General features: G+C 45.3%; 1 protein-coding gene across 1 annotated transcript in view; it reads right to left on the reverse strand.

Annotated features, from left to right (window-relative positions):
• Positions 1-851: 851 nt before the first annotated feature.
• The window catches only part of CAPZA2 (capping actin protein of muscle Z-line subunit alpha 2), a 63535-nt gene continuing 48771 nt past the window's right edge, over positions 852-15615 (reverse strand). The window contains exons 8-10 of the mRNA XM_056573852.1: positions 14186-14257; positions 12789-12851; positions 852-1746 (exon numbers count right to left, since the gene is read on the reverse strand). Coding sequence (XP_056429827.1) covers positions 1606-1746; positions 12789-12851; positions 14186-14257 — 276 coding nt within the window. The 3' untranslated portion in view covers positions 852-1605. The remainder of the gene's footprint in view (positions 1747-12788; positions 12852-14185; positions 14258-15615) is intronic.

Genomic DNA, 15615 nt, shown 5'->3' on the forward strand with positions numbered 1-15615 from the left:
CACTGGTGACAGATTTCCTTTAAGACTTTATACACACAAGTTTATTTGGTATTTATATCACACCAGTTCCAAATATTGGTTGTAATGAGGCTTCATCATATGTCATATACGTGACAGTGTTCTCCACTAAAAGCCACTGGAACCTCACTGAAAGCTAAAAACTAGAGATGAGCGAAGTTACAGTGATTCGATTAGTCACAAACTTCTCGGCTCTGCAGTTGATGACTTTTCCTGCATAAATTAGTTCAGCTTTCAGGTGCTCCGGTGGGCTGGAAAAGGTGGAAAAGTCCTAGGAAAGGGTCTCCAGCCACCGAAGCACCTGAAAGCTGAACTAATTTATGCAGGCTAAAGTCAGCAACTGCCGAGCCGTGAGGTTCGTGACTAATCGAATCACTGTAACTTCGCTCATCTCTACTAAAAACAGCTGCAATTCAGTTTTATTTTGCATACCGTAATACAGGGCAAAATGTTATGTGCATGAGGCCTTAGAACAGTGTTTTCCAAACAGCATGTCTCCAGCTGTTGCAAAACTACAACTCCCAGCATGCCCGGACTGCCTTCAGCTGTCCGGGCATACTGGGAGTTGTAGTTTTGCAACAGCTGAAGACACACTGTTTGGAAAACACTGCCCTAGGCTAGGGTCACACAGGCCATATTTTGCTGCATATTTTCTGCAGCTGATTTTACAACCTATTGACTTTGATGGGTAGGAAAATATGCAGCAGCAAATACGCAGCAAAATATGGCAAACGTGACCTTTCCTTAAAAAGAATATGTCCTTTCTTAATAAAACATGAACTTTCATGTGCAGGGAAGAGTTAGGCGACTTGCCACAATAGAGAGATGCACTCTGAGAAATAGAAAATCTGCATTTTAATGTCACATTGAATTGTAATACATTTCAAGTGCAGAAACAGAAAAATAAACTGACAGACATGATAATGAGTACAGGATTATATATATATTACAATTTGCCTTGTTATAATACATTGGCGGCTATGTAATAAAATAAGAGTTAAGGGCAGATGGATTTCAAGCCAATTTGAATAGCAGTCATGGGAAGAAAGCATTTACTATATATTTAAGCAATGACTGATTTCTCCATTTCGGAATGAGAGAGCCTAGCCTTACTTCATTTACTTCAAGGGGGTTAGTTCAACTTAGCAAAATATGTAAAAGGTACAACAAAGTCTTCAGACAAGTAACGCACCTCACACAGCAGAGCCACATTTAAGAGCCCCATGCTAGAAGTGGCACAACAGGCTGTAGAACTGTACCGACTAGTCTGATCTGAAAGTTTTCTCATGTGTCGCTAAATATCCTTGCATTAGCCTTACACTGAAGAGCTTATTTTATGTCATTACAGTCATATTTTCTCTTTCGCTCCAATACAGCACGTATACCACCCCCGAATGTAAACAAATTGAAATGAAACGTAGAAGGTAAATGTTGTGCTGTAGCTGAATTATTTAATATTACAGTGATTTCCTATTTTAATAGCAAAGGGCCATGCTGACCAGGCGAGTTGGCAGTTCCAAATACTTTTGTAATCATGTTTATTTATATGCACAGACACTAAAATCATCCAGTCATGCAGTGTTCACGTTAGGCATTTTGCATCTCTTTGCCAATTTTGTAACTAAGAATCTTGTTCCAGTCAATCTTGGTGCGTGTCACTGGCAGCTGCCGGCGTAAGGCTTTGAAAGTAGTGTCCGACATAGTCTGGTAGTTTTCACTGATTGCAGTCTGAAAAGGAAAGCAACAAAATGATTAGGGTTACATGGCGGTCAATGCATGACATGATGTATAACAAGACGCGAGATTACAAAATAAAGAAATAATTTGTGTCTACTAAACGTGAGCAAAGTATCTAATTTTATTGTCTTTTTAAATTTAAAGCACTATACAGTATATAGAAGGTTGTGTTCACACATTCAGGTTTTTAATTGCAATAAGTGAATTCAAAGCCAGAGAGACAGATCATGAATAGACGAGACTTATGGAGTAAAGACTGATCCACTCCTGGCTTTGTATTCAATAATTGCAATTAAAAACCTGAACGTGCACAAACAGCCTACATTCACACTACAGAGTTTCCTTACTGAACTTTCTCTACTCTTCACGCAAAAACAGTGTCACAAGTTATTTGATGCAGGTTCAAGCTATATGTTGACAATACAGAATTTTCGAGCGGAATTCAGTTTGAAAATTCTGCTTGGAAATTCCGATGCAGCCAAGTGCCATTGCTGGCAATGGGATTCCGCTGTACAATGCACACCACAGAATTTTAGTGGCAGATATTCTGCCAATGAAATTCTGCTTCCAAAAGAATGGTTTTGTCCATTCTCACATACAGATTGAGACAGATTCAGACTGGCAGGCGGCGGAAGGACCGTGCGGGCACTGCGCCGTCACCATTGATGGCTATGCAGTGCTCGCGGACTTCCGCACAAAGAATAAACATTTTCTTTCTTTGCGCGGAACAATTTCAGCGGCGGAACTGTCCGTCGCTGAAATTCCACAGTGTGAACGGGTCTCGCGGAGAACCATTCACACTAATGTTAAGTTCACACTGCGGAATTCCGCAGGGAATTCCGTAGTGTCAACATACCCTTAAGCAGAATCCGCTCCGGGACGGCAATGTCAGCGCAATCCTAGCGCTGACTGATTCAGTAAGAATTTTCCATCCAGAGCTTCAGAAGTGTGAACCTAGCCTGAAGCAGAATTACCATGTGAAAGATCTGCCTGAATGCCTGGAATCCATGCCCCAATGATGTCATTGGAAGGTCCTGACGAGGAGTATTTTATGCTTAAATGGGCACTGTCAGATACAAAAACTTTTGATATGTTGTAAAGAATGCACAACCAATAGGTTTTGCAATTGCTTTCATTAGAACATTTTCTGTATTTCATACTGAAAGAGCCAGTCATACAACTGCCCCCCCTGCCTGCTTGGACACATACTAGTCCTGCTGTGTCCATGCATCATCACCTATGTCATGGACACACTTCCTTGATTGACAGCTGTGAGTGCAGGGCTCACAGCTGGAGGAAAAAAGGAGATTTTTTTATTACTTACCGTAAAATCTCTCTCGAAGGATCCATTGGGGGACACAGACCATGGGTGTATGCTGCTGTCTCTAGGAGGTATGACACTATGCCAACAAAAAAGTCGGCTCCTCCCAGCAGGATATACCCGCCTCCAGGCCCTGAGCTAATCAGTTTTAGTTCCAGAGCAATAGGAGAGGACTGACAGGTCAAGAAGAAAACACGAACTGTCCGAGAACCAGAGAAATATATATAACTGAACTCACCCTCGGACAGAGAACCAAAGAGAATGCCCAAAAGGGCGGGAGCTGTGTCCCCCAATGGATCCTTCGAGAAAGAGATTTTACGGTAAGTAATAAAAAATCTCCTTTTCTCTATCGGCTCCATTGGGGGACACAGACCATGGGACGTACATAAGCCGTCCCTTGGGTGGGAAGAAGAAAACCCGGTTAGGCGGACGGCTGAACCACCGCCGCCTGCAGCACCTTCAGGCCCAGACTAGCATCAGCCGATGCTAAGGTATGAACCCGGTAAAAACCTAGAGAAAGTATGCAAAGATGACCAGGTAGCCACTTGCAGATCTGCAAGGCCGAGGCCTTGTTCTGGAGAGCCCAAGAAGCCCCAACAGAACGGGTAGAATGAGCCAAAACCCTGAAGGGAGGGATCTTCCCCCTACAGTGATAGACTTCCAAAATAGCAGACCGGATCCACCGAAAAATGGTGGCCTTAGAAGCAGGTTGTCCCTTGCAACGACCTTCCGTAAGGACGAAAAAGGATCGCACTGACGATAGGAAGCGGTGACAGAGAGGTAGGACCGAACGGCCTGCACCACAGCCAGATTGTGGAGTAAACCATCCTTGGAATGAGAAGGAGCGGAACAAAAGGATGGAAGGACGAAGTCCTCATTGAGATGAAAAGCCAAAACGACTTTAGGCAAAAAAGAAGGATCTGGCCGGAAAACAACCTTGTCCTGGTGAATCACCAGAAACTGAGAACGGCAGGAAAGAGCTGCCAATTCGGACACTCTCCGAATAGAGGTGATAGCTATACGAAACGCCACTTTCCAAGAAAGAAGGCGCAAGGACACTTCCCTAAGAGGTTCAAAAGGGGAACCTTGGAGGACACCCAGAACCAGATTTAAGTCCCACGGGGAGAAGGGGACCGATAAGGAGGGGCAGCATGTGCTACTCCTTGAAGGAAGGTCAGGACATGAGAATTAGAAGCCAGAGGACACTGGAAAAGAATAGAAAGGGCCGAAACCTGACCCTTAAGGGAACTGAGAGACAACCCCACTTCCAATACCGACTGCAAGAAAGAGAGAAGACAGGAAACCGAAAAGGTAACAAGACACAAGACCTGAGCTTCACATCAACTAAAATAGGACTGCCAGGTACGGTGGTAATTTTTTGCTGAGGAGGACTTACGAGCCCTGAGCATGGTGCGAATGACTTGGGATAGGTGGCACAGGAGACCTGAGATAGGAGGTCTGGACAATAGGGAAGGCGCAACGTTAAGTCGTTCAGGAGCCTGACCATGATGACGTACCACGCCCGCCGGGCCAAGGCTGGGCCACTAGAATGGCGGAAACATCCCACAGAGTTTCCTCAGGACCCCGAAAAGAGGAAGGAAACATAAGGTAGGGCAAAGCCCGACCGCCAAATAGACAAGGTAGGGCAAGGCTCGACCAAAAGAGAGGAACGCTTTGGTTGTGGCGGGACAAGCAGAGGTCCCCGCCTGGAGAGCCCCAGGGGTTGCAGATCACAGCAAACACCCCTGGATGTAGGGACCAGTGGCCTTGGACGACTGAGGACCGGCCGAGAAGACCACATCCCAGGGACGGCCAGACTGAAGATAACCGAGATGGCCGGAAACTTGAGTTCCGCCCAGGAGGGAAATTCCCAAGAAGCAAGCCAAGAAAGAATTGCCCTAGGCCCCAAAATGTTAAAGGGGAAAAAGCTTCTCTGGGGGCCAAGACCCCAGACCGGGCGGTCCCTGAAAACACCTCCCAGCCTGACAGACTGGCAGGGATGGACAGGAAGGAGCACCTCCGAAAAAAATGAGGGGGAAAACGAAGCCACCATAGAAAGGACCGACAAGACTGACGAGAGAGAACGATCTTGCGGTCGAGAGACAATGGAGACCTGTCCCACCGGAAGAAAATCACCAGTTGAAGAGAACGGTGATGAAACTTGGCAAATGGCACGGCCTCCACGGCAGCCGCCAATCAACCCAGGACATCCATGCAAAAGCGAATGGAAACTGGAGCAGGGAGCCAAAAGTCATCAGACTCTTGAAAAGAGTCGGCAGAATCGAAAGCGGGCAGAGGCCGCATCAAACTGGAGCCTCAGGAGAGCGGTTGGGCTTGTCCCAAATGACCATCCAACCGAAGCGAGACAAGGTCTGGAGGTTTAGACTAAGACTCTCCAGGATCTGGGTCCTGGCTGGAGCTCAGATCAGGAGTTAGTCCAAATAAGGAATCACGGAAACAACTGTTGTCCGTAAAAAGGCTATCACAGGCGCCAGGACTTTGGTAAAGGTCTGCGGATAAGTGGCCAGACCGAAATGGATAGCCACAATAGAAAATGACCGTCCGGAACTGCAGAACGGAGGTACCGCTGATGACCGGGAAACAATGAGAGGTGGAGGCAGGCATCCTTGATGTCCACCAAGGAACGAAAACTCCCCTTGAACCATGGACGCCAGCACCGAACGGAGAGACTCCATTTGGGATGGGAACGCAAGATGCTGGCTGAGATACTCGAGAACCAAGACTGGGCGAACAGAAACGCCTTTCTTGGAGACCACAAAGAGGTTGGAATAAACCTCGAAAAAGTTCCCCTGAAGCTGCATGTCCAGGCATTCCAGAGGGTAAGAGGCGACCAACCACCCGAGGGGTGTCGGCGGGTGGGGGCGACCCTTCAGGCCGAGGAACACCTACGGGTGCTTGATGGGGCCGCCAAATGGCCGGAACGGATAGCCGACCTCCGGAAGGAATGGGATCAGAAAGAGGAGCCCTCTTCCCATGAAGGCGCCTGGCTGGACCCTTTGTTGGTACCAAAGGTCCGCAGAACCGGAAAGAGGACTTACGACGGAAAGCGGTTCTGTGAGTCTTACCAGAGGTAATAAAGAACTCTTTTTCCGCCCATCACCTCACTTCCTCAAGGTGGCGTCCGCATTCCAGGCTTAAAGCCACATGAAGGAACGGTGGCTACCAGGTAGCTTGTGGTAAAGGCAGCACAGTGGCTGCACATGGAAGCAGAACACAGAAAAATCTCTGGCTGCGGAACATCAGAGAGCTAGATTAAATAAATCCTTCGGAGGGATCTTGAAGACTACCCTGGCGGAGTTGGAAGACCATACTAAAAGGGCCTTTGACACCCAGGCAGAAGCAAAAGCAGGAAGAACCTACTGCCTCAAAAGGCAGAGATTGCCAAAGTATCCACCTTCATGTCCGCTGGATTTTTGAAGGCAGCCGCATCAGCCAACGGCCGGGTAGGCGCCTTAGAGAGGCGGGAGACCAGCGGATCCACAGTTGGAGGGGAGGCCCACCGAGCAACTTCAGGCGGATACCCGCAGAGCGTAAAATTCAGCGTGAGAGCTGAAAGACTTAAGTGCCAGTCGGGCACAAAGAAAGGAGACTTCTGGAGCCACGTCCAAAGTTCCTGAGTCCTTTAGATGGGATGTGTCTCTTATGGCCGCAACCACTGAGTACACCACATCCGTGCGGTCCTCTGAGTAGCAGGCCGAATCAGAAACCTCATCCACAAGTTCTCCAGGTGAATGGGAACGAGGTGAGGCAGCCCTGGAAGAGGTCTGACCCGATGAAAGGAAACTTCTGGACCACGTCCGAAGTTACTGGGTCCTTTAGCTGGAAGGTGTCTCTTATGGCCGCAACCAATGAGTACACCACATTAGGCACATCCGTGCGGTCCTGAGTCAGAGGCCGAATAAGAAACTTCTTCCACAAGTTCCCAAGGTGAATGGGAACGTGTGAGGCGGACCTGGAAGAGAGAGAGACGGACCTGGTACGCAGGTCTGGAGAGCCAGAGCCGCGACCCTGGGAGCATTCTCTAGAGGAGCGACGCTTGCTACAGGTCGGAGTAACGGGGCGATGCCTGCAAGGGGTGCGCCCGTGCCTGCCAGAAGACTCGGGGGATGAGTCAGATGACACACCCCTATGATGCTGCGATAGCGTCAGAATAGGGAGAGAGCGGGACCCTCCGGAGGGCCGGTGTAGGGAGGGCCTCTCCAAGGCAGTCACCACATAACTGGAGACCTGAGTTAAGTCAGATATAGACTGGGAGAGGGAGGGAACCCAGACTGGAGGGGCAGCCGAACCCAGCTGGTCTGGAAGAACAACCGGGGTAGAGTAGCAGGGGGGTCTGGGGGAGCAGTGGAGCAGGCAGCACGAGTGGTTCAACAGAACCAGACAGTTTAGAGTTACAGTATTAACAGATTAAATGAGTGGCTAACACTCCAGTTAAAGGGGTACTCCAGGGAACTAAATCCATAGCCCATTCTTTCCCTCTCACCAACCTATGCATTTGTCTAAATAGCATTCATTAGCTATATACAACAGTTTTCCTCTTTCAGCTGTCACTTACTTGCAGCAAGTGAGAGAAAAATTCATTTTTTAGATCCACTTTTGTTACGTTCCATGGGGGATGTAGTTTCCAAAATGGGGTCACATGTGGGTATTTATGTTTTTGCGTTTATGTCAGAACCACTGTAAAATCAGCCACCCCTGTGCAAATCACCAATTAAGACCTCAAATGTACATGGTGCGCTCTCATTCCCGAGCCTTGTTGTGCGTCCGCAGAGCATTTTACGTCTACATATGTGGTATTTCCGTACTCAAGAGAAATTGCGTTACTAATTTTGGGGTGCTTTTTTTTCCTTTTACTGCTTGTGAAAATAAAGTATGGGGCAACACCAGCATGTTAGTGTAAACATTTTTTTTTTTTTTTACACTAACAGGCTGGTGTAGACCCCAACTTTTCCTTTTCATAAGGGGTAAAGGAAAAAAAGGCCCCCCAAAATATGTAGTGCAATTTCTCCCGATTACAGAAATACCCCATGTGTGGCCCTAAACTGTTTCCTTGAAATACGACAGGGCTCCAAAATGAGAGAGCGCCATGCGCATTTGAGGACTAAATTAGGAATTGCATAGGGGTGGACATGGGGGTATTCTATGCCAGTGATTCCCAAACAAGGTGCCTCCAGCTGTTGCTTAACTCCTAGCATGCCTGGACAGTCAGTGGCTGTCCGCAAATGCTGGGAGTTGTTGTTTTGCAACAGCTGGAAGCTCCGTTTTGGAAACACTGCCGTACAATACGTTTTTCATTTTTATTGGGGGGACATTGTAAGGGTATGTATATGTAGTGTTATACCCTTTATTTCATATTAGGCTTCTTTCACACTACAAAATCCTCTGTTTTTAAACATCCGTAGGAAGATCCGTGTGAAATTCAGCTGAAAACGGCAGTAACAAAATTCTATACGTCCGTTAGAAAATCCCATAGACTATAATGGGATTTTCTAATATCCGTATGAATCTGTTATAGTCCGTTATTGATAACGGACGTTAGTTTGTTACGGAAGATCGTTACGGAAGAAATATCTTCCGTAACTAACGTCCGGTACATTCGCACTGGCATGTTACGGTGAGTTTCCCGCTAGGAGCTTGAGATGCGGCTAAAAATTTGCCGCAGACCAAACTTGAAGCAGGAAACTTACTGTAAACCTGCCCGTGTACCCTTTACATTCACATGGGGGGGGGGGGGGGGGGGTTGGCAAGCCTCCAGCTGTTTCAAAACCACAACACCCAGCATGTACTGACAGACCGTGCATGCTGGGAGTTGTACTTTTGCAACAGCTGGAGGCACACTGGTTGGAAAACCTTCAGTTAGGTTCTGTTACCTAACTCTGAATTTTCCAACCAGTGTGCCTCCAGCTGTTGCAAAACTACAACTCCCAGCATGTACTAATCGCCGAAGAGCATGCTGGGAGATGTAGTTATGCAACAGCTAGAGGTTACGCAACTACAACTCCCAGCATGCTGAAACAGCTGTTTGCGGTCTGGGCATGTTGGGATTTGCAGTTTTGCAATATCTGGAGGGCTACAGATTATAGACCACTGCCCAGTGATCTCCAAACTGTGACCCTCCAGATGTTGCAAAACCACAAATCCCAGCATGCCCAGACAGCAAAGAGCTGGTTGAGCATGCTAGGAGTTGTAGTTTTGCAAGATCTGGAGGGATGCAGTTTAGAGACCACTGTATAGTGGTCTCAAACTGCAGCCCTCCAGCTGTTGCAAAACTACCTATTCCAGCATGCCCAAACAGCTGTATGGGCATGCTGGGAGTTGTAGTTTTGCAACATCTGGAGGGCTACAGTTTCAGACTGTAGCCCTCCAGATGTTCCTAGGCAACTTACCGTCTTCCGTCGGATCCAGGGAGCCGTCCTCTTCTGCCGCAAGACGTCGCCGCCCGCTGATCTCTGTCGCCGATCACCGTCGCCCGCAGCCTCCGGAGGGGTAAGTGGACCTTCGGCGTTCGGTCCCCTTCGTTTCCCCGTTCTGCCCCGCCTATGGGTGGGCAGGACGGGGGAAAACGAAAGTAAACCGATCTGCCCCCGATCTGCTATTGGTGGTCGCGTCTAGACCACCAATAGCAGGGATAGGAGGGGTGGCACCCGTGCCACCTCACTCCTATTCCTTCAGGGGAATCTTGGGTGTCTTAGACAACCACGAACCCCCTTCTATTCCGGGTCACCATAGACCCGTAATGACCTGGAATCGGCGCGAAACGCAAGTGTGAATTCACTTGCGATTTGCGCCGATCGCCGACATGGGGGGGGGGGGTCTAATGACCCCCCTGGGCATTTGCACGGGGTGCCTGCTGATAGATATCAGCAGTCATACCGGTCTGGTCCCCGCCCGGCGTGCGGCGGGGACCGAAATTCCCACGGGCGTATGGATACGCCCTTCGTCCCCAACAGATTAAGGACCAGGCCAATTTTATTTTTGAGTTTTAGTTTTTTCCTCCTCGCCTTCTAAAATCCATAACTCTTTTATATTTCCATCTACAGACCCATATAAGGGCTTGTTTTTTGTGTGACTAATTGAATTTTTTCTTGAAACCTCTCTTTTTACCATAAAATGTACGCCAAACCCCCAAAATATTTTTTTAGGGAGAAAATTTAAATGAAAACCACAATTTTGCACATTTTGGAGGGTTTCGTTTTCACACTGTACAATTTACGGTAAAAATGACGTGTTCTTTATTTTGTGGGTCAACACGATTAAAATGATACCCATGGCTAGATACTTTTATATTTTTGTACCGCTTAAAAAAAAAAAAAAAATCTAAATCTAAAATCGCCCTAGTCTGACCACCTAAAACATTTTCATTTTTCCGTGTATAAGGCTGTATGACAGCTCATTTTTTGCGCCATCATCTGTACTTTTTATTGATACCACATTTGCATATATAAAACTTTTAGATATTTTATAAATTTTTTGGGGAATAAAATGTGACAAAGCAGCATCCTTGGACTTATTTTTTACATTTACGCCGTTCACTGTTCGGGATCATTAACATTATATTTTGATAGTTCGGACATTTACACATGCGGCGATACCAAATATGTTTATAATAAAAAAAAAAAAATATTTCACTTTTTTACTTTTTATTTTTTACATCAACGGCTGGGACCCGCGGCTAATACCACACATCGCCGATCGCGGCGATGTGCGGTATTAACCCTTTAGAAGCGGCGGTCAAAGCTGACCGCCGCTTCTAAAGTGAAAGTGAAACTATCCCGGCTAGTCAGTCGGGCTGTTCGGGACCGCCGCGGTGAAATCGCGGTGTCCCGAACAGCGAGCAGGACACCGGGAGGGCTCTTCTCGGCATCCGATCCCCGAATGGCTGCTCCGTGCCTGAGATCCAGGCAGGAGCAGTCAAGTGCCGATAACACTGATCGCTGCCATAGTGTAAAAAAAAAGTTCAAAAATATGTATTAACCCTTTCCTGAACAAAAGTTCAAAACACCCCCCTTTTCCCATAATAAAAAATTAAACATGTAAATAAAAAAAATATATAAACATATGTGGTATCGCCGGATGCGTAAATGTCCGAACTATAAAACTAGATCATTAAATAAACCGCACGGTCAATGGCGTACGCGCAAAAAAGTTCCAAAGTCCAAAATAGCATATTTTTGGTCACATTTCAAACCATAAAAAAGTGATGAAAAAGTCTGATCAAAACAAAAATGGTACCGATAAAAACTTCAGATTGCGGCGCAAAAAATGAGCCCTCACACCATCCCGTCCGAATAAAAATAAAAAAGTTATAGGGGTCAGAAAATGACAATGACAAAATCAAAAGTATTCCAGTATGGTATTATTTTAACCGTATGGACCTACAGAATAAATATAAGGTGTCATTTTTACCGAAAAATGTACTGCGTAAAAACGGAAGCCCCAAAAGTGACAAAATAGGGTTTTTTCTTCAATTTTGTCGCACAATGATTTTTTTCCCCGTTTCGCTGTATATTTTTGGGTAAAATGACTGATGTCATTACAAAGTAGAATTGGTGGCGCAAAAATAAGCTGTCACATAGAATTTTAGGTAAAAAACTGAAAGTTATGATTTTTTAAAGGTAAGGAGGAAAAATGTCAAATAAAAAAACGGAAAAACCCTGAGTCTTTAAGGGGTTAAAGATGATCGGATCCCCGTGGCAGCGCTGCGGGCGATCCGATCATCTATTTTAACATGCGCATTGCCGCAGATGCCGTGATCTGTATTGATGCGATCGCGGTTGTCAGCCATTACCGGCGGAACCTGCCGTGCATGACGTGAGCATCGCTCCGATGCTTGCGGTCATACACAGGACGTAAATGTACGTCCTGGTGCGCGAAGTACCGCCAAACCAGGACATACATTTACGTCCATGGTCGTTAAGGGTATACTGAGGGAGGGGGCGGAGACCTGCACAGTGAGGCCACGCCCCCTCCCTTTGAGAGGAATTCAGACTAGTGAGCTAAATTAAGAGTGTAATAAAAAAAAAAAATAAAGGTGATAGACACATAAAAATTAGATGTACATGGTCAGGATTAGGTACTGAGTGATATATTTAAAAAAAATTTGTTGTATCTGACAGGTAAGCTTTAATGAATAGACATCAATGTGGCTTTAATTTCAGGCAGAATTTTCACATGGATCAACCTTACTTGCTCAAATTACTTGTATGCCATGGTTTTTGCATTGAGAAGTAAAGGAAATTTGGCCGTGTGAATGTAGCAAAAGGCATGATAAATTTCCACCCTACACAACCCAGCACATTGGGATACATTTCTGTACTGAAAGAAATACAATTATTTTCAACTTAAAGGAGTAACTGTCACCAAACCAAACTCATAATGACATAAGGAACAATATATTAAAAGATGCTTTGCTATTTACTTGCTGTTAAAATTCTCAACCTTTATGTTTTTAATGTGATTGAAAAAACGTCCACGAGGTTCATTGAAATGAATGGAATAAGGCACAAAACTAGATGTTAATGTGAACTTTTGAAACCATTTTCTTGTTACCATTTAAAAAAAAAAAAAAGAAAAAAAACACTTTGCATGTAAAGTTTTTTCCTGCGTCTCCCATACAGGTCAATGGTTACAGACATCCTTGTGTTTAGACTGATCTTGCAGCAGGTGTACAGAATTACTCTACAAGACATACCTGGTACTCATTTTCAGCATCCTCTAAAATTTTTATGAACTCTTTAGCAGTTTGAACTTCATTCTAAAAAAAAAAAATATATATAAGAAAAATAAAATCACAAAATAAAAAAAGTGGTAAAAAAAAAAAAAAGTGCTGAACATCAAACCACACACAGTAACCAAATGGTTGAAGAATAATGCAAACCTTTTGTATTGCGATGACAACTAGCAACTAGCTACCTTTGAATGATTTTAGTGGGGGTATGCCAGGTATAATTTATGTGCCTGAACAATGGAACAGCTACATGCCAGAATGTATATGGGCTCTGGCTGACCTGGCACTTCCAAGCTTTATATGGATAGCCATTCATTTGACTGACCAGCATGTAATTCTACATTGTCCCTGCAGCACAGATGTTAAAGGGGTACTCCAGTGCTTACACATCTTATCCCCTATCCAAAGGATAGGGGATAAGATGCCTGATCGCGGGAGTCCCGCAGCTGGGGACGCCCGGGATCATGCACGCGGCACCCAGTTTGTAATCTGTCCCCGGGCCGGCGGCGTGTGACGTCACGCTCTGCCCCTCAATGCAAGCCTACGGGAGGGGGCGTGATACCTCCCGTAGGCTTGCATTGAGGGGCAGAGGGTGACGTCACACGGGGGCGGGGGCGTGACATCACACGCCGCCGGCCATGCGGTCCACCGTAATCAGACCCGGAGCGAACACGCTCCGGGGACTAATTACAAACGGGGTGCCGCGTGCATGATCCCGGGCGTCCCCAGCTGCGGGACTCCCGCGATCAGGCATCTTATCCCCTATCCTTTGGATAGGGGATAAGATATGTAAGCACCGGAATACCCCTTTAAGTCTTAACGCAGCCTCCCCTGGCAATAACAGCTGACCACTGCACTGGCTGCTTCTTTATTAACAAAAAAAAAAACCTGTCTTTAAAAGACAACTTAGTTAACACTGTACAACCAAGCAGATATAGTGTAAGTTAACATTTTGTGTCTGTTCATAACTTTGCAGATGATCTGTCCTTCCCCATAACATAGTATAAATAATAGTGTGTGAGAAAAAAAAAAAACAACAACTTTATTCTAGTATTTGTGTTTTTAGGTGATCAGACTTTTTGAATCCTACAACATCTGCCGTATGAACTGTAACTTACTTTCAATGTATATTCCCATAAGATGTTTACTGGAATAGAAAAAAGCGACTGAAAAAATGAGAAAGTGCTCTGTGCAATTTTTTACCACACTATTGTTCATACTGTGGCGATTACAGAACATAAGTTAGTTGACTGCTGTTGGTCTGAGAAAACGGTACATTTCCAGAATGTGCAATGAGCTCTCTCTTGTGCACAGGTCTGGATCTCTGCTGACCCAGCTACAATAAAATAATAGATACTTACCGTCACAGTTAGCGACTCTGCAATATCTTTATGACTCACTAGCTGAACATTACCATCTTCATAATAATGAACCTGTATGGGAATAGCATAACTAAATTGTAGTTACTAAGTAAAGAAGTGCATAATTCTTAGGCTTCTATCTAGGAGATACTGTGCATTTCAGGCATCACTTGGGACAGACATTTAGCTACAAACGTGAATTCTTTGTATTTTTATTTAACAACATGGCAAAGGTCTACTTTCAGAAAGTGCACTATATGGGAGAAAAATATTGGGATACTTTGCATTGTTGAACAGTGGAAGTGTGCAGGTACCAGCTATGAAGTGGCAGACCTGAGAGGTCAAAAAGTGCTGAGGTTCATAGTGCATAAAAGTCACCAAAGCTTTGCAGAGACAATAACTGCAGAGCATCAAACTTCACCTGAGATTAAAAACCAGCACAAAAACTGCCCATCATATGGGTTTTCATAGACAAGGAGCTTTATGCTAGCCTTACATCACCAAGCACTATGCTGTGTGTGAAATGGAGTGGCATGCCACCACTGAACTTTAACCCCTTCCTGCAAATGGACATATTGATGTCCACTGCGGGCTCCCACTGTATGACATCCGCTCAGCAGGTGAGCGCGCATCATACCCGGTGGGTCCCAGTTGCTATCAGGAACCAGGATCCGCAGCTAATACCGGACATCGCCAATCGGGCTGATGTCCGGTATTAACTTTGATTACGGCATCTAAAACGGGACATTGTTGTTGCTGGTGGGCTGATTGGGACTGCCGCGGTGTTCCGAACAGCTGAGAGAGGGTACTTATCTTCCTTTCAGCTGTCCGATCGTCGCTCCATTGCTCCAAGCCTGAGATCCAGGCTGGAGCAATCGAGCACATATAACACTGATCAATGCTAGGCTATGGCATAGTATTGTTCCGTGTATGCAATCAAAGGATTGCATGTAATAGTCCCCTATGGGGGCTAAAAAAGAAAAACAAAAGAGTGAGTTAACCTCTGCAGTAATAAAAGTTTGAATCACCCCCCTTTTTCCATTTAAAAAAATATATATATATGTAAAAAAAGAAAAAAAAAAAAAAAAACATACCGTATGTGGTATCACCGCATGCGCAAATGTCCGAACTATAAAAATGTTAATTAAACCGCACCGTCAATGGTGGCGTACACGTAAAAAACAAATAAAAACAAATTCCAAAATTGCGTATTTTTGGTCACTTTGTATACCCAAAACTTTATAAAAAGGGATCAAAAAGTCTCATCAAAACAAAAAAATGGTACAGATAAAAACTTCAGATCACGGTGCAAAAAATTAGCCCTAATACCACCTCGTATACGGGAAAAATGTAATAGTTTTAAGGGTCAGAAGATAATTTTAACCATACTAATTTTGGTGCATGTAGTTATAATTTTAGGAAAATAAAAC

This window comes from Hyla sarda, chromosome 4 (assembly GCF_029499605.1).
Source record: "Hyla sarda isolate aHylSar1 chromosome 4, aHylSar1.hap1, whole genome shotgun sequence".
NCBI lineage: Eukaryota > Metazoa > Chordata > Amphibia > Anura > Hylidae > Hyla > Hyla sarda.